General features: G+C 42.3%; 1 protein-coding gene across 4 annotated transcripts in view; it reads right to left on the bottom strand.

The window, feature by feature from the left end:
• The window catches only part of FAM120A (family with sequence similarity 120 member A), a 103,597-nt gene extending 93,852 nt beyond the window's left edge, over positions 1 to 9,745 (bottom strand). For all 4 annotated transcript variants that reach the window (XM_082469610.1, XM_082469609.1, XM_082469612.1 and 1 more), the window contains exon 1: positions 9,080 to 9,745. In XM_082469610.1, coding sequence (XP_082325736.1) covers positions 9,080 to 9,553 — 474 coding nt within the window. In that variant the 5' untranslated portion in view covers positions 9,554 to 9,745. The remainder of the gene's footprint in view (positions 1 to 9,079) is intronic.
• Positions 9,746 to 19,637: the final 9,892 nt, after the last annotated feature.

The following is a 19,637-nucleotide window of genomic DNA, read 5'->3' as shown; positions in this document are numbered from 1 at the left end:
TGGAGGCTAACACAACATTGTAAAGCAACTATACTCCAATAAAAATTAATTTTAAAAAAAAGGAGTGTTGAAACACCAACATTATTTGTATTCAGTGTCTATTCAGCCTACTATATTAATCTCCTAATGATTCAGCTAACTCCTAGCAATAGTATTCTTCTTAAAAATCCAGTTCCAAAATACATCAAAATTTAACTTTTGGTATTTAGAAAAATGAATCTCAGATTGATGCAACTTATTTCAAAATGGTGACACGTGCAAACTCTTTACTGACATCTTTAATGGCTCACATAGGTACAGGAGGTTGAAAAACCATGGTGCCTGTGCTCATCCAAGCAGTCCAGGGAGGCCCTCCCAGTCTGGACTGGCTGGCACTCCGGCTCATGAAGATGAACAATACACTCCAGACCTATGAAAACTCAACCCTCCAGTAATACTCCTTCCAGTATATTTTCCTACACTAATTGGCAAAATACCAACAGGGTAGCTTCAGCTTTTCCAAAGAAATAAATTTATTCTAGAGACAAGCGGGAAATACCAAGTAACCAGGGTAAAAAAGAATCACATTTCTAGATCACAGATCCTTAATTACTGTAGATTTACCATCACCTTTGCAGATAAATCAGTGTGCCAAGTTCAACTCTATACTGGCCCTAAAATGCCGAGAAACAATGTTTGATAGAGCCACGTATAACAAGGGAGAAAAAAAAGATGGCTAAATGCAGCCCATTTCCCTAAGCAGTCACCCCTTTGATGTCTTCAACACAGCTCCTAAATTAACAAGCATAAAGGGCTTACTCAAAGATAAAGCCTCTGTGCCAGGTGGCCAAGCTGAGACTACTTATCTGTGGAACTGACTAGACTCTGGGTTTGCACACAAACTTTCTACCATCTTTCTGCCATCACTGCCTTGCACAAGGTGACTAACTGGCGAGTCTGGAATTGATTTCTTTGTCCATTTCTCAAATATATTTTGAACACCTACTACATGCCAGTGTTCTAAGAGATGGATAACATAATGTTCTAAGAGGTGGTCATTCATCATAGGACGTACTTGCTAGAGAAAACATAAACATAAGTAAAAAATAAACAATTCCAGCTATATAGAGACATTTGGAGAATTTTAGAATATTTCTATCTGAACTCTGATTCATTTACATCTAACTGTTCTATTTATAAAACTTTGTCTATAAACCCATTGGAAAATAAATCTAATTTTTCAAATTCTAAAGTATCGCTTCTTTAGGGTGGGGGTGGAGAAAATGGGTGAAGGAAGTCTAAATGTACAAACTTCCAGTTACAGTTGACCCCTGAACAATGGGGAGGGAGGTGTTTAGGCAAACCAACCCTCCACGCAGTCAAAAATCTGTGTATAACTTTATAGTTAGTCCTCCATCCACGGTTCTGCATCCATGGACTCAACCAACCACAGATTGTAATATTTACTATTGAAAAAAATCCACGTATAAGTGGACCCACACTGCTCAAACACGTGTTGTTCAAGGGTCATCTGTATAAAATAAATAAGTCATGTGGATGTAATGTACAGCATGGAGAGTATAGTTAACACTGTATTGTATATTTGAAAGTTGCTAAGAGAGAGCTTAAAAATTCTCATAAGAAAAAAAGTATAACTATGTATGGTGATGGATGTTAACTAGACTTAATGTGGTGATCATTTCACAATATATACATATATTGAATCATTATGCTGTACAGCTGAAGCTAATATAATGCTGTATGTCCACTATATCCTAATTAAAAAAAAAAGGAACTCCTCTTCATATTACATGCTATTTATTCCTATGGTCAATTTCTTACTAAGGCTGGAATGTGTAGTATGTTTTAATTAATTTCTTTCCATTGTATAAATTCTAATTGTATAAAACAAAATGAAGAGCAATGTGGGTCTAGAAATATATAAGAGAGAAGGTGTGTGTATGTACGTATCTTATTTAGAAAACTAAGCTGTATTCTTTTTTTTTTTTTTTTACTTCTCTCCCTGGTATACTTAGAAATCTCTATTTCAAACATTTATATGGCTTTACTAAGGCCCAAAGCTTAGAATTCTTTGACTTGTTCACACAAGGATTTCCTAGCCTTGGCACTGGTGATATTTGGGAATGGATAATTCTTTACTGTGGGGCTGTCCTGGGCATTGTAGAATGTTTAGCAGCAACCCTGGCCCCTGCCTCTAGATGCCTGCAGCCAGTATGCCCTCATCTGTGACAATCAAAAATGTCTCTAGACCTTGCCAAAATCACCAGCCCTCTAGCCCCTGTTGAGAATCACTTACTGCTCTTCACTGACTAAACAGATTATCCTATGGCATCAAAGAAAGTTCCAAACGTGACATGGGAAAATGATGTAAACGAGCCCCCCGCTTCCACTAGAGTAAACTCCTTAAAGGATTCCATTCTTTTCTGCTATATTCACTCCTCCACACCTGGCCAATAACAGGCACTCAATGTTTGCTAAAGGGAGAATGAATCATCACTGGAAACCAGAGAAGAGAGAATAAGAAATTTAAAGTAAGAAAACAAATCTTACTTAATGGCCATTGATCCAGGTGTTGAAAGAAAATAATTAAATTTGCCTATATAAATAGAACAAAGTAAATTTATGATTAAAAAGTTGAATGACTATACTAAACATAGGAAATACAGGAGGAGTAAAATTAGTCCCTGGCCTCAAGTAGCTTAGAGTTAGTGGGGGAGATACATATGAAGGTAGCTAGAATAAAGCTGTTGAGATGGGCTTTGAGGTAGAACCAAAATTCTGACAAGCGAAAGTGGGGTAGACAGAGGGAGAGACATCAGTAGAGTTGGGAAATGGACATTTCTTGGGCAAACAGTGAACAGTCTGGCTGGGAGCATTTTAAAAGTATAATAGAAGAATTATGAAACTGAAGGAAGGTAGAATGGATTCAGATTGCAGGAGGGTCTAAAAGCCTGAAAAAGGAGTTTGGATTAATGGTTTTGTTGACAGTGGTTGCCAGGAGAATGACTTACCTGAGGACCCTGCAGGCTGCTCTGACACTGTGTGCAAGATGAGTTCCACTGTTGACACTAGGCATGGGGGCCTGGTCAGATCCAGAGGCAATTCTGACTACTATCCACAGTCAGACACAGTTTAATATAATGGTATTTACCCTTAATACATGTCTTGCATTCTACTTTTTATTCTATTTTATTCTGCGTGAATTTTTCTAAATGCTAATAAACACCCAATAATTTGGTTTCACAACCCACCAGACGTTTTTGGTAAACTTGGTGAGTTCACATGCTGGGAATACTAGAAATGAGGAACAGAAGTGTAAGTAAGAGACTGCTGGGCTAGAACTGACGTGTCATATTGCAGGGACTGGCAGGATGGAATGATAAAAATGCCAAAGATGACTCTAGGGTGGTAAGTGTAACTTTGAAATAGGTGACCATCAGGCTCAAACCAGTCAGGGCTAAAAGTGAAATCAGAACAGACTGGGAGAAGAGACAATTGTGGAAAGTGAAAGGAGAATGAAGGGTATATCAGTAGAAGTCAGGCTCTAGGGGGGACATGCAGTTTGAAGTCTTAAAGGTGGTATCATTCTTCCTGCTAATTATAGGGAACAAACCCTAGGGTAGCTAAAGTGAAATTACAATAGTCACTAGAGGTGAGTAATCTGAGATCAGATTAGAGAGGAGAATAGTCAGTTTGTGTGTTGAATGGGATATGGGAGAAGTAATCTCTAAGTACATAAAACCAGCTGCTCAAGCCTTTGAGAACAGTAAAAGGTGCACTGGAAACTGTCAGATGTTGAAAGAATATGTGCATAGTATTAACCTCAAAAGAGGTAATATGGGTAATAATGAGAAGAGTATATAACAGAGAAGGTCCACAGAATTATGGCATTTATGGAAAGTCGTATTTCAGTAACTCCAGGAAATGGAAGTGCTCTGATAAACAAAAAAGCCTCAACAATGCAATGTTGAAGGGAAGAGGCAATGGGCTTTGGTAAGTCTAACTTTAAACCTAAAAAATGGGTGATAATTGTTGATAAGTATCAGTGCTGAAGTCACAAATTGGTGGCTCAAGATCTGAATCTAGCCCGGAGTCCATTTTCCTTGGCTTAAAGGTGTTTTTTAAATGATATAATTTCAAATAAAAATCTGGATTTCTGACTTTCTTGAAAAATCTGAAGGTCTGGCAATGTTGGCTCTATAGTCTTGTAAGGCATTTAAAATGTGCACACTCTTCAATCTATCAAGTCTGTGTGTGCACACCATTTGTAGGGGATAGATAAATCATACACTATGCAGGCATTAAAAAGAATTAGAACTGTAAGTATAGACATGAAAAGATTTTTTACATACTTAGAAAAAAACAAATTGCTGAATAACGCAGTGATCACATTAATGTTAAAAACTAAAACTATTTTGATAACATATGATATATAATATATAATATAAAATATACATAGGCAGCTGCTGTGGAAAATAGTATGGTGATTCCTCGAGAAATTAAATATAGAATTGCCAGATGATCCAGCAATTCCACTCCTGGGTACATACCCCAAAGAACTGAAAGCAGGGACTCCCAACAGATTTTTGTACACCCATATTCACAGCAGCACTATTCATTAGTCACAACAGCCAAAGGGGGAAGCAACCCAAGAATCCATAAACTAAATGTGGTCCATCCACAGGATACAGTATTATTCAGCCTTATAAGGGAAGGAAATTCTGACACAACATTACAATATGGACGAACCTTGAAGACATTACGCTAAGTAAAATAAGCCAGTCACAAAACTGGTACACTTGAAGAAAATAAATATTTTAAAATAAGTATTTTAAATGTATGGCTGGTTTGAGTTATAATGTGGTCAATTCTGAATTGTAAGTATTCCCTGATCAATTAGAGAGCCTTAAGAATAACAGTATGTTGCTCGTTTTCAGTGTCTCTTGGATAGAAACTGTGCCACCTGGAAAAAGCAGCAGAGGCGTTTGCTATCAGATCTGACCTGAGAGTGAACTGCAGGTAGGCACACCCCACAGCATTCTTGCACAATGAAACTGAACTTTGACTTCAGCACACCACTTCCCTCTTGAAGTTACTGGTTACTTGTCCCCAGACGTTGCTCAATCAGCAATCCCGTTGCTTCCCATATTAACAAAACACTGAGGGCTAAATGAGACAGCTCTGTGGAAGATGACCTAGCATGGGACTGGCACCCTACAAAGTATACAAAGAAAGAGATCATCATCCCAAGATCTCAGGCCACAGCCTAATCTCACATTCTTCCAGTGACTTAAAACATGAGCTCTGCTTTGTGTAAGATCTGAGTAAATACCCCAGAGTACCAATTCAGGATAAGATTTCAAGGACTTCATTATAAACCTGTACACCAACACCACAAGTCTTCAGGCAGAAACATTTAGTAAAGCTCCAGGCATTTAATGCCACCAAGATTTTTAAATCAACATCAGTCCTCACCAAGTTTCAAAGGTTATGATGACTCAAGGCACACAAGAGGAAATGCTCCTAGTAACTAACAGAAGCCAAGTTCAGGCCGGGCAGTTTAATGACCTGAACAAAATTAGCTGATGTGTGGGCCAACTTCTAATGGTTAAAGAAATGCAATTATTACTTTAGCAAAGACATACTCTTCTAAGCCAAAAAAGATTTCTCTAAGCAAAGCTGACAGGAAATTAAGACTTTCTGCCAGTTTACAGAACCCTGGAGACGACCAAATACGATGGTAGATTTTTATAAGAAAAATGCCTCATGTGCCCAACATTATATATAGTGAGATGCTTGCATCAATTCCTTTGCCAATTTTTATTTAACCTTTAAAAAAATACAAATATCATACAGTAAAATTAACTTTTATTTACTTTTGATGTATAGTCCTATGATTTTAAAACATGCTACCACCACTACCATCAGGTTACAGAACAGTTCCATCACCCCAAAAAGCTCCCTCCTGCTGTTCCTTTATATTCACACCCTCAGGCAACCACTCATCGGGTCCCCATCACTACAGCCTTATCTTCAAGAGAATGTCATATAAATAGAACCATACCTTTTGAGCTTGGCTTCTTTCACTCAACATGAAGCTATAAAGACTCATCCAAGTTGTATATATCAGTAGTTTCTCCCTTTTTATTGCTAAGTAGTACTGCACGGTACCATAGCTTAACTATTCACCTATTAAAGGATATTTTGGTTGTTTCCAGTTTTGGCTATTATGAATAAAACTGCTATGAAGATTCAAGTTCAGTTTTTGTGTGAATAATAGTTTCATTAGGAAAATACCCAGGAGTACAATTGCTGGACCACGTGGTAAATGCATTTTATAAGAAACTAAGGGAGCTGTTTTTCAGGGTGGCGTGCCATCTTGCATTCCCACCAGCCATGTGGGACGATTCCAATTGCTCAGCATTCTCTCCAGCACTTGGCATTGCCAGAATTATTTATTTTAGCCATTCTAACAAGTATGTAGTGATATGCCATCATGGTTTTAATTCACTTAACCATTTAATGGCCATTTTTAAAAAAACAGTACACTCCCTTCACTCCCTTAGAGAATGCTGAACATAAATTTTTCTGGCTCAAAATCATCCTCAGAGATTAAACCATACCACCCTCAGGGGCTACTGAAGTACATAGGGTTGCTTTCTTTTTTCTAAGGAAGCCCCAGAATTATGTGTGTTTTTTATAGCTTTTTCTATCTTCTCCCTTGTGAAGTGTCACTTCCTTCTATTAATGGTGCGCCTGCCTGGCAGACTTTCCTCTGCACCCTTTTCTCAAGCTAAGTTTAGAAATAGATAACTAAGCTTATCAGAATTACATCTGAAAAGGAGAGGGCAGTCTACAAGGGAGAGAAGTTGATTCTTCAACGAGGAAACAGAAAGCTTTTTTTTTTCCTTTTTGGGTCACTATACCAAAGCTTCCTGACCTCTCATTTGGCTGCTGAGAAATTTTTAGTAGTTAGATTTCTTAGGCATTTTCCAAAAAGGTGAGGCTGCCAGTTAAGTGTCCACCAGGGAATTGAGTCATTACTATATTAAACTGTACAATTAACACTATATTGTGATTCTATATAAGGAGTTAAAAGCTTATCTAAAGCAAAATAATTATAGACTCAATTATATCTTGAGTGCAGAAACCTAAGTGGAAGAAATGATCTTAAATCTAGTTTCTTACTCACTTACTCACACATTGGTCAAAATTCTGGGCACCCAGCAGGTAAGTGAGACATTTACAGGGGCACAAAGATAAACATGAAGAAATTTTACAATTAAAAAAGAATTTAGCAGTTCTTTCAAAAGATACAGCGACTGTGTACAAACACTGACTCTAATCCTAAGTAAAATTCAGTGTTCCTTTGAAAGCCACTTGACTAGAAAGCTCATTGTCTTCCCAGTTGCAGTTTCCATCTCTGAACAAGATAAAACTGTTAACACTCAGGGCATCTTCTGGAGGTGGATCACACCTGGGAGTCGGCACTTTCTTACTTCTCAGAGAGCCCAGGCTCCAGGGCAGAAAATGCCAGCAGCAGTCCCTGGCTCTCAGCCGAACTTCCCCAGGGACGCAGGCTAGGTCTCTGCCATACTCACAGACCAATCGCCGCTCTTCCAGCAGCCTCGACCCGCAGACTTAGAAACCCCGTCACCAATCGCAACAGGATCGGGGTGGGACTTCCGCTATCACTTTAGGCTTAACCACCACCATCTCAGCACAGGCAAGAGCAATCAGGAAGTTTGAATTTCACAAACTTTGGGAACAAGCACAGTTTCAAGAAGAAATAAAGGAATGACAAACACGTTGGAAGGCAGAGTGGCAAAAGTCAGAAAACCAAAACAGCCCCCGTAAAAATTTTAAACAAAGAACAATGAAAAAGGAAGCAATCAAAACTCAAGTCAAGGGTCATTGATTTGCATGTTATCTCTGCCGTGGCTGCTAGGTCCTCAAGCACTCCTTGGCCTGGGTTCAGGGAGGAGACCTCTGCCAAAAGCACAGCAGAATGCCGGACAGTCAAAGCTCTGATTACCTGAGTGCACAGCCCAAAGTGGTGGAATCCTCACTGTGCAGAGAGAAATAAATCCTGTAAACTCTGATTCACATTCTCTTTGCCCTGACTCTGAACTACTCTCTTCACATCAGATACACAGAACCAAAGACTTTTTCACGTAGACTCTAAGTCACAGAACTGACAAAATTTCAGCATGTCAAACTTTATGATTCTTTGAAATCTAACACACACGAAAATCCGACAATTTCTCTAAAAACTGTCATCTTCCAGGGAACCTGGACCCAGCCCTGCGTTCTCAAGAGGAGGCTAACTCCACAGGCCTTGCCCAGGTCACTGCCCCCAGCTGAGCCGGGGTGACAGCAGTAGGCAGACCTTCCATCCACCCTCAGTGGCTGGAGACCCCTTCCTGTCGCCATCTATCCCACTTGCTCCCCAAAAAAACCTGTTGCTGTTCAAGCCCTGCTAAAGGAAAACCAGCGTCTCATAAAAGTTCAGGTTAGTAATCTACCTGCTTCAAAGAGTGGAGGAATACTCCGGATCTCAGCGATGGTGGCACTGCACCCTCCAAGCCTGCAGCTATCCTCTGGTCCTAAGGTTCTCGAACGGCCTGGAGCAGCCGAAGTCCCCAGACCCCGGGCACTCGCAGCCGCCGGCTGGGCTCCAGGCCGCGCGTCCATTTTGCAGCAGTTCAGACCAGGAGGGGAGAGGCGCCTGCAGTCCCCAGGACCCAGACCCCGAACCCGGCCCAGCTCCAACTTCAGACCCCGGCCCGCCCCGAGCCCAGACCCCGACCCGCTCGGACCCCAGACCCCAACCCCGGCCCAAGCCCGGACCCCAGACCCCGACTCAGGCCCAGACCTCTGGCCCGCTCCTTCTCTGGTCCCCCAAACTCCAGTCCAACCCCGACCTCGGACTCCAGACCCCGACCCACCCTGACTCTGAATTCCAGCTACTCCGGCCCCACGCCCACGCAGACCCCAGTCCAGCCCCGGCCTCCAACCCCGCCCCCGGCCCCCAGGCCCACGCGGACCCCGGCCAGCCTGCCCGCCCGGCGGGCCGCACCTTGACGTGGAAGCGGATGAGCGCCAGGCGGATGCAGTGCGCCATGCAGACGGGTGGCAGGAACCAGACCTTGGGCGGCGGGGTGCCCTTGTTCTGGACATGGCTGACGATCTGCTGCGCCGTCTGGCGCTCGTTGCCCTGCCGCTTGACCCACTCGTGCAGCCGCGCCTTCTCGAGCGCGCCGTTGAAGAAGACGAAGAGCTCGATGTTGCCGCCGAAGCAGGCCTTGGCTAGCGCGGCCAGGTAGCCGAGCATGTGGTTCCACTGGCCGCCGCTCACCCAGTCGGTGTAGAAGCCGCCGTAGAGGCGATGCAGGCAGTTGTCGGCGTCCACCAGCAGGCGCAGCGGCGTGTGCGGGGGCCGCTGCCGCCCGCCGCCCACCAGGCTGCCCCGGGCCAGCTTCTGCAGCTCCACCGGCACCACGGCGCTCGGGCAGTGCTTCTCGATGTAGTCCTGGAAGCCCTGCACGCCCATGGCGGCGGCGGCGGCGGCGGGCGCGGGGCGGCGGGGCGGCGGGGCCGGGGGCGGCGGGGCCGTGGCGCTGGCCGGGGCCGGGGCGGCGGGCTCTAGGGGGGGCCGGGCCGGGCCGCGGGCGCGCTCATGGCCGCTGCTGCCGCCATGTGCTGCCGCCTCCCAGGGCCATGGCGGGGAGGGACCTGCGCCGTGCGCCGCTCCAGGCCCAGGCCAGGCTGAGGCGGCCTCGCGCGGGCGGGCGGGCGGCGGCGGAGGGGCGGGGCGATGCCAGCTGACTTACGTGGGCCGGCGGAAGAGGCGGAAGAGGCGGTGCCGCGGCTGAGCTGCCGGTATACCGCACTGAGCGGTCGGTACACTTAGGGCCAGGACTCCGATCCTGAACCCCAGTCCGAGACCGAGGAGGACAGACCTGGGAGAGTCCGCGAGGTCCAGTCCAGGGAAGGGGGCGCCGGGCCCAAGCGGCGCCGCTGGGCCTGCGCGAGCTCCCGGGAGGTCTCAGAGCGGTGGCCTCATCTCGTCCCCTTCCTGGTCTCCCAGAGCTGGTCACCCGAGGAGGCCACATCCCCGGCTCCAGGATCTGGTCACCCCGAGACGGCCTTATCCCCGGAAGCCGGTCAGGCAGCCCTCTCCCCGTACCCGCTCGGAGCCGGTCACCCCGAAGAGTCCGCGTTCGGTCCTCGGGATCTGGTCACCCTGAAGAGGCCTCATCCCGGAAGCCGGTCACCCCGAGAAGGCCCCGTCCCGTCGTTGGTCACCCTTTGGAAGCCCCATCTTAGTCCCCGGGTCTAGTCATTCCGAGGAGACCCTGTTTCGTCCCCAACGACCGGTCACGCAGAGGAGGCCCCTTCCCATCCCTGTGCCCCGAGAAGCCCTAATCCCTGGGGTCTGGTCACCCCAAAGAGGTCCCGTCCTCGTCCCGGGAGGGCCAGTCATCCCGAGGTGGGACCAGTGACCTGGCCGGGGTGGCTGCAGAGGGAAAGTGCGCAGGCTGGTCAGGAACTGGAAGTCGGGGTGCATCTGGGAGGGAGGAGGGAGCAGAAGCCACTGTCCCCAATGGAGAAAGGAATAAGTCTCTGCGCTGTGTCCCCAAGTGTAGTTACCGAGTTTTAGAAATGATCACCTGCTCTCTCAACCTTAATCGCGTTGGTATCTTTAATTAACTTGGGAAATAACTCTCCAGACTTTTGGTTGTTCACAAGGAGTGGAGTCGTAATTCTAAGGAAGTTGGAAAGGTGGCAGATTGACCCCACTGCCCGCTGGGTTTACTGCTTTTCTGGGAGAAATAGGGCGGTGTGAGCCGGGACCCTCACTGGAGCTCCCTTTTAGGTAGCACGGTTCCCTACAGGCAGATCTGACTCAACCCACTCAAAGTGGTTTCACTGTCTGAAGGAGCCTCAGGCTCCCCTTTTTCATTTTCACACCAGTAACAGATTTCATGGCCCAGACACTGAAATGACAATCTATAATGTAGTATACAAGTAGCCTTAGTGTCAGATAATCACCGAAGAGACTTTAAAAACAGTAGATCTGTTACAGCATGTGAAATGCCTCCTTTCTATTTAGTTCCAACTGTGGAATGCCTATCTTCCCTAACTCTCGCTTTCCTGAGGCTGTGCAACCCCTCCTAAGGAAAATGATTTAAATCCTTGCTGTAGTAGCATCTTCTGGAAGATCCTTTCATGACTTCTGTCCCAGAGCTCAGCAGTAATTGCTTTTTAAATGAGGTTAATATTATAAGTATATTATGCTTCGATAAAATGTTTTTTAAAACAGATTAATGTCTTACAGAATGAAGCATTTAAAAACTCAGAACTCTTTGAAGTTTGGAAGTGGCGTTTTTACTTACCTCCAATCCTCCTGTCTGTTCTTTTTTCTGGAGAAACCTCTGTAGAGGAGCAGGCCCAGACAGCAGGTGCAGAGCAGATGGAGCCTGCACCCATGTAGGTTCCAAGAAGCCTCCATACTCTCTGTCCCCGAAAAGGCAAGTTGAATTTTTCCATTTCTTATAACTTCACCTCAAATATAGGCCAGTATGATATCCACATAAGTAAAATGCTCTTGGTATTTTGATAAGTATGTTTAATTTTTAAAAAACAGACTTTGGCAAGTTAAGCCACTTACTCATACACAAACTTAGAGATGAAGCCAGGATTATGTTATTTAACCATTTAAAGCCACGTTAAATACTGACACCACAAATATTCAAATTTCCTTCTATAATCCACTGTAGGTACACAAGATTAGGAGTAGTAATTTTAATCACTCATTGTAATTTAATTTATAGCATTGCATTCCATATTTACTTTTGCTATGTACTGTTTTTATGTCTTTTAAATGTGCTTGCTTTTAACATTTTAAATGCTTTGGTGCCAGTGTCTGGGGTTCTGAGAATAAATTTATTTTCATCTTAAGACAGTATAGAGGACTAAGGTTCTGGAGTCAGACTACCAAATTTGTCTAGTCCTACCTCTGTGCCCTTGCATAAATTACTTAAACTTTTAAAACCTTGCTTTCTATCATCTGTACAATGAGGATATTAATAGTATTTACCTTCCAGATTATTATAAGGATTAAATGAGACAATTTGTGTGCTTACCACAGAGTAAATGTTCAATAAATGTTGGCTTTTGTAACTATTACTTCCACATCCTATAATTGTATAAACTTTATCCTTAAGAACATGGATCAGTTATCTTACTTTTTGAAACCTTAAAATTCATTTTCATAAGTATAAAACATAAGTTGATTTATGCTTACTTTCCCTATTTAAGTATGTGTTCACATTAAAAAAAAAACTCTCGTATGTTTTGAGTAACATTATTAGTGGCTGGCAAGATGTTTGGCTGACAAATATTTTATATAATCTTCAAATTCAGAGGTTGGTTGAAGTTAAATTTTTTAAGTATCAAGGTAAAAGCAAACATCTGTATTTAAAATTTAATAAAAATTATAATATCTTCTTGGGTTCTCAATATATGATAACTAATGGTTGGGGACTTTCCTATTTGCAACCACCTTTATCTTTGGACATTTCACTTACAGCATATGAGAAAACTTTTAATTTCACTAAGAGATTGCCCCACAAGCAAGAAAAAAATCTGAAAAATAAACAAAAATGCTAAAAAGGACATGGCCCCATGCTTTATAAAAATTACAAAAAGAGATTTCGGAAAAAAGTTATGATTAATAGACAAAGAGAGCCAGCCCATGTATGCAAAAATTACTGGTGTGTGGAAAACCAATGACAGAAATACTTATTTTCAGCTCTTTCACATTTTAGCGAGTTTAGTTTTGATCAATTAATCTATAGCCCAAAGTAGGAAAATATTGTCTATCTTATTTACATGATTCTTTCCCAATTAAAGTGTTTTGTAGTAGAATGATAACTTTACTTAATATTCTACTTAGCTGAGGCTTCTATCCACTAAAAGGTTAAGCTTTCAGTGTTTCAACTAAAGTGATTGAGACCCATGTAAACATTAGCATATAGTAGGAGAACAGCAGGCTGGGGCGCAGGCTGGGGCTAAGCGTGAAATGTGTGACCCTGGAAGAGAGCAAATTAATCTCTGCTTGGGATTTGAACATGTAATGTTTACCTAGCACTAAGCTCTAATCTGTTAATTGATTGTCAATTTAAATTACCTGGAAGAACACACAGGTATCTCTACAGTCTTGAGGATTTTGTAGTTGTTTTTGTTTTGGTATTCTGGAATTAAAAAGTGCTTTTTGTCTCTAGTTATGTGGATTAAAAGTCATGTTCTCTTCAGAAGTATGAATACATTTTCTCTTTCAACCATAATTTTTTAAAACAGGTATACATTATAGTTTTAAATTGTACGTCAATGGGAAAGTATAAGTGAATTTCATTAAATGCAAATTTCTGGGGCTTTTCAAGAATAGAGGGAGTTTCCAAATGCGTGGCTGACAAACATTTTATATAATCAGCTGGTTACCATCTCAGCTGAAGGGTTACGGTACTCCTTCATTACTAATTTTCTCTTCCCTATCTAACAACAACTGGGAGCTCTTTGGTGCCCATTCTTTCTGAAGTCTGTAAAGGATTGTCTGTGTCCCCTCTCCACCACTTGTGGAAATACACAGAGGCCTTCCTGGCATTTCTTGTGTATCCAAGACCTCTTCCTCTCCACATCAGTCCTTACTGACACGAGGCATCAGTCTGCCTTGACTCCCACCCTCACATCTGGAAGGTGCTGAGGAGTAAGTAGACAAACATCCACAGGGATGCTTTGGAAGACAATACTCAGTTGGGCATATATTCTCTCATTTGAATAGAAGAACTTTATAGTCATCCCTTACATACTACCTTATGGAATCTTCAAAAAATAATTTTTTTTTTGGCCGCACCGCACCACACCGCTTGCAGGATCTTCAACCAGGTATTGAACCCACGCTGCCTGCAATGGAAGCTCAGAGTCGTAACCACTGGACCACCAGGGAATTCCCCCTCCCCAAATTTTTTTAGTAAACTAAATCTTATTTTTAAACATGATATAAATCAAATGAAAATTTTATTTTTTTAAACCAGGAATCTCCATTCATAAGTACAAAACCATTTTAAGATTTAAGTAGAGACTAGTTATCATTAAATGGTCTATTGCATTTGATAAAAACCATAAAAATGTTTCTGGTAGGAGCAGTTCTCTCCCACCAGAATATGAAAAGCACCCAGCCCTGACAGTGCTGGAACACATGAATCTGACCTCCTCCAGGGTGTCTGGGGCCTCAGACAGGTGAGAGCACATAGTCATTCTCTGGAAACTGAGCTGAGGCTCCTGGCACAGACTCTGCTGCCAAAGGAAGAGGTCAGGCTTGCCTTTGGAACTACAAGAATGCAAGTGCCTCTGGAAGACAGGGAGAAAGTTCTGCCTTAAATGCAGATGCCCTCAGGGTGGAGCAGTAGCCTGAGCTTGGGAAAGAGCTGAAGGCAAGAAACAGCCCCTCCTCCCCTGCCCATCACTGCCTCCTCCCCCTCCCTCACTCCTTGCGGGTCCCAGGTAGGTGGTACAGGCAGCACTGGCCCAGAATGGGGGACTGGGGCCTAGAGCTCCATCTTCCACTTCAGTGCAACCCGGAATAAGGATTTCAGCACAGTCATGAGACAATGCCTGTTAGTCTATCTATCTTATAACAGATACCTACAGTTTTGTCAAACCAAGAAGCACTATAAATATAATATTTTAAAATAAAAATTTCCATGTCCCTAAAAAAGAAAAGATTATATACTCAATAATCTTATCCTAACATTTATGTTCCTTGAGCTACACTGTTCAATAGAACTTTCTGTGATGAAGGAAGTGAGCTGTACTGTCTAGTATGGTAGCCACTAGCCATAGCTGGCTATTGAGCACTTGATGTATACAACTGAGGAACTAAATTTTTAATTTTATTTAATTTTAGTTTAAATAGCTACATGTGTCTAGTGGATACTGTAGCAAAAGATCTTAATTCCTAACAAACTGAACAATTGCATCAGTCTGGCCCCATATTAGATTACATTTAATGTCTCCAACCTGATGGTGAAAAGAATATGGCTCCTTTGCCGTTAATATGGTAAGCAAGTACCTGGATTGACCATTTCACCAAAACAATATACAACTTCTGAGAAAGATATCTGGATATCTTTAGGAAGGGAAAAGGAATGCTGAATGTCCAAAATAGATATATGTTCATGACATGCATGATAAGGCCCTTCCTATACCCTGTCCTTAAAAGATATAGACACTGTAAAGCCATGCCTTCTGAATTTTAAGCCACTGATTATATACTGAATCACTGGTGAGCTACGTGTCTAAAGAACATGTCCTATTTTTATTTGATCCATTTTTCTTTTTTTCTTTGCATTTATTTAACTCACTGCAAATTCACTTAACTACCCTAAGAAATCAATATCTGTATCTTAACACAAAAGTTCTCATAGGAAACATCATGGAACTCCTTGCAGCTATCAACATACACCGTGATATTTCCATGACTTACAAGTCTAGAAATCTATGCCAAGTAAGGTTAATTTTTAATAGTTTAATCCACTAAGTAGATGCTTATTAAGCATTCATATCTTTCATATTTGTAAAGTACATATTGTGACTCAGATTTATATCTTATTCTCCACAAACTCACAGACTACTAAGAAAAGAAAATAATTGCATATATAACTTGTATTACCAAGAAAGATATTGATTAGTACCAATGGGAAGATCAGAGAATATATCCTAGGAGATCATATAAGGAAGAAACTAATTTTAAATTGAAGCTTCAAACTTTCGTTTTCAGCCAAGATGAAGTAACAGGAACTGACTACCCTCTCACCTAAAATAATAATAACCAAAAAAACCCAGACAACATATGTGAAACGATGGTTCTCAAGACATTGAACATAAGTCAATGAAGGACAGATCCTTGAGAAATGGAAAACAAAGGAGATGAGCCCTACAATTGACCCACCTCACTGCCTGTTGAGTTTTGAGGCCATGATGTAAGGAAAGAAACCCACAGAGCCTGGCAGCCTCCCTAAATTGAGGGGATGAAACTGGGAATCTGGGTTGGGCAAGATGGCTAGAATTCACAGGGCAGTACTGGAAAGAGGAGTGATGTAATAAGAGAGGACTCCAGAGATCTGCAGAGACTCCTCCACAAATATTCAGCTGAGAATCAATTAGTGAATACATGTGAGCAAGCTACCTGAGGCAGAGGAAAAATCCATTGGGAAGGATGAAAGTATACAGTGCCTGAAGTTCACATGAGGCCAGAAGTAGTGCTTGTCCCAACAGATTGGAAAATCACATCATTCAAAAGTCATCAGCTAGAGTACTAAAAAGGCTCTTCTAGTAGTGAGATAAAATTAACTCTAGACAAGGATTCTGGGAAGATAATGGAGTAGGAAACACCAGAAATCTGTCTCCCACCTAGACAACAATGACACTGGCAGACTCTGTCTGACGTAACTAATTTGGAACTCTGGAGTCTGTTGAAGACTTGCAACTTCTGGGGAAGGCTTGGATGGTAAATTTTGGTTAATTTTAGTCAATTTCAGCTCTTAGCTGACAGTAGTAGCTACACATCCCCACCTCCAGCCACATGGCAGGCACTGAGCAGCTTGCACACAGCTTGCAGGAGCCAGGGTAGACAAAAAGGACCCTGTTCCCCAAATATTGGGGATCTGTGTTCTGGTCACTGATTGCTTCTTCTGATCACAGAGGTGCATGGAAAAAGGCAGGCAGCCATTGTTGCTGCACCTCCCCTCACATCCCCCCCCCCCACCACCGCCACCTCATTGCAAGCTTCTCTCCTCTAGCTGAACAGCCTTCTAGGAAACTTAAAAGGCCAGTACCCTTTTCTCCTGCCTTAATTTTTTGCTTTTCCCCTTTTGGTAGTCAGATATTAAAGACTAGGACATTCAAAAACAACTACATATGTGGGGGAAATTAGAAAGTGACTAAATGTGCTCAAAGAAGGGCTCAGAAAAGACCTAAGAAGACATTATTTTTATTTTGAAAAAATAATCAAAACATCAAACCCTGAGGAATGGTGAGAATCTGATTTCCAGAGTTACCATATTATTAGATTCAAATGTCCAGTGTTCATTCAACAAAAACTCACACAAGGCATACAAAGAATCAGGAAAGTATGGTCAATTCAAAGGTAAAAAATATAATTCAAGAGTCTGTCAATGAAATAGACCTAATGGAATATATATTAAACAAAGACTTTAAAACAACTGTCCCAAGATGCTCAAAGAACTATATGAAGATGTGGAGGAAGTCAAGAAAATGAGGTGTAAACAAAATAAAAGTATAAATAAAGAGATAGAAAGCCTAAAAAGAAATAAAAAAGAAATTCTGGAGCTGAAAAGTACAATAACTGAAATGAAAAATTCACTAGAGGGATTCAAAGGCATTTGAGCAGGCAAAAGAAATAATCAGTGAACTAGAAAATAAGAGAGTGGAAAGTATCCAGGCTGAAGAACAGAAAGAAAAACTGAAGAAAAGAAATGGAGCCTAAGGGAACCGTGAGACATCATAAAACATACCAACCTACTCATCATTGGAGTCCTAGAAGGAGGAGAGAGAGAGAGAAAGGCACAGAGAGAACATTGAAGAAATAAGGGCTGAAAACTTACCAAATTTGATGAAAGGCATGAATATAAATAACCAAGAAGCTCAATGAACTCCAAATAAGATGAACTCAAAGAGACCCACCCTGAGACACATAATCAAACTTTCAAAAGACAAAGAATGAATCTTGCAAACAGGTAGAGAGAAGCAAATCATTACATAATACAAGGGATCTTCAATAAGATTATGTTCAGATTTCTCATCAGAGACTTTAGAGGCCAGAAGACAGTGGGCTGATATATTCAAAGTGCTAAAGAAAAAACCCTGTCAACCAAGAATCTTATATCCAGCAAGACTGCTCTTCAAAAGTGAGGGAGAAATAAAGACATTCCCAGATAATCAAAAGCTGAGGGTGTAGCCACTAGACCTGCTTTGCAAGAAATGCTCAAGGGAGTCCTCCAAAGTGAAATGAAGGAACACTCAGCAGTACCCCAGAGCTGTATGGAGAAATAAAGATCACAATAAAGGTAAATACATGGGCAATTTTTAAAGCTAGTATTATTGTAACAATGGTTTGTAATTACACTCTTTGCATTCTACATGATTCAAGAGACTACTACATTTAAAGGGAAAAAAATTAGTGTAAAAGCTAGTATTACTGAAACACTGGTTTGTAACTCCAAACCAATGCTTTTAAAAGAATTATTAGTTTTTGTTTTGGACACACAATGTATAAAGATGTAATTTTGTGACATCAACAACTGAAAGGGGCAGAATGAAGCTACAAAGGAGCAAATATTTTGTATGTTATTGAAGTTAAGCTGCTATAAATTCAAATTAGATTGTTATAACTTCAGGATGTTAAATGTAATTCCCATGGTAACCACAAAGAAAATAGCTATAGAATATATACAAAAAGAAATTAAGAATGAATTTAAGCAATTTACTACAGAAAAGTCAACACAAAAGAAGGTAGGAATGCAGGAAATGACAGCCCCTCCCCAAAAAAAACCAAAACAAAACAATAGGGCAAATAGAAAATAAATATCATCACAATGACAGAAATAATTCCTCCTTATCAGTAACTATTTTAAATATACGTTGATTAAACTCTTCTGTCAAAAGATAAAGATTGCCAGAATGGATAAAAACACATGATCCAACTAGGTATTGTCTACAAGAACTCACTTGAGATCCAAAGACACAAGCAGGTTGAAAGTGAAAGGATGGGAGAAAGATTCTATGCAAATAGTAACCAAAAGAGAACATGAGTAGCTATACTAATATCAGACAAAATATATTTTAAATTAAAAAAATCACAATACTGGATGGAGCGACCAGAAAGAAGATAAATAAGGAAATAGAGGATGTAAACAAACACTAAACCAACTATATCTAGCAGACATATACAGTACACTTCACCCAAGAACAATATACACATTCTTCGCAAGTGTACATGGGACATTTTCCCGGGTAGACCATATGTTAGGCCATAAATTAAGTCTCAATAGACAACAACTAGGGTGCCTGCTGGATGCTGGTGGGGGACCTTGATGCCCAAGGAGATGGGAGAACCCCCTGAGTGACCAGGTAAGATGTGGGGGGAGTAAGGGGGGAGGAGAAGTGGGGGCCAGACAAGACCGGTGCCCCTGAGGGGTGGCTGGGAGGGGGAGGGGTTCCCAGGCCTGGAGGGACCCTCTGGGGCTCAGAGGATCAGGGGGAGTGTGCCTAGCGTTTCCCCTGCCCAGTCGGGCCCTGGGAAGCCTGCTGGGCTCCCAGGCCAGGTCTCCCACCCTCCAAGGCCCTCTCTGGGCTGCGTTGGTCCTAGGGGCGTAGGAGGAGGTGGGGGGAGAAGAGCAGAGGTGGATGGGGAGGGGCCCTCCAAGATTGGAGGATCAGGGGAGGCATGGAGGGCATTCCCCCCACCAACTCAGGCCCCAGGAAACCTGCTGGGCTCCCAGGCCTGGTCCTCCATTCTCTGGGGCCCCCTCAAGCCCCATGGGTCCTAGGGG

Source organism: Balaenoptera physalus, assembly GCF_965194825.1.
Source record: "Balaenoptera physalus genome assembly, chromosome: 7".
Taxonomy (NCBI): Eukaryota; Metazoa; Chordata; class Mammalia; order Artiodactyla; family Balaenopteridae; genus Balaenoptera; species Balaenoptera physalus.
Note: the sequence above shows the minus strand (reverse complement) of the source record. Positions and strands in the feature narration are given on the sequence as shown.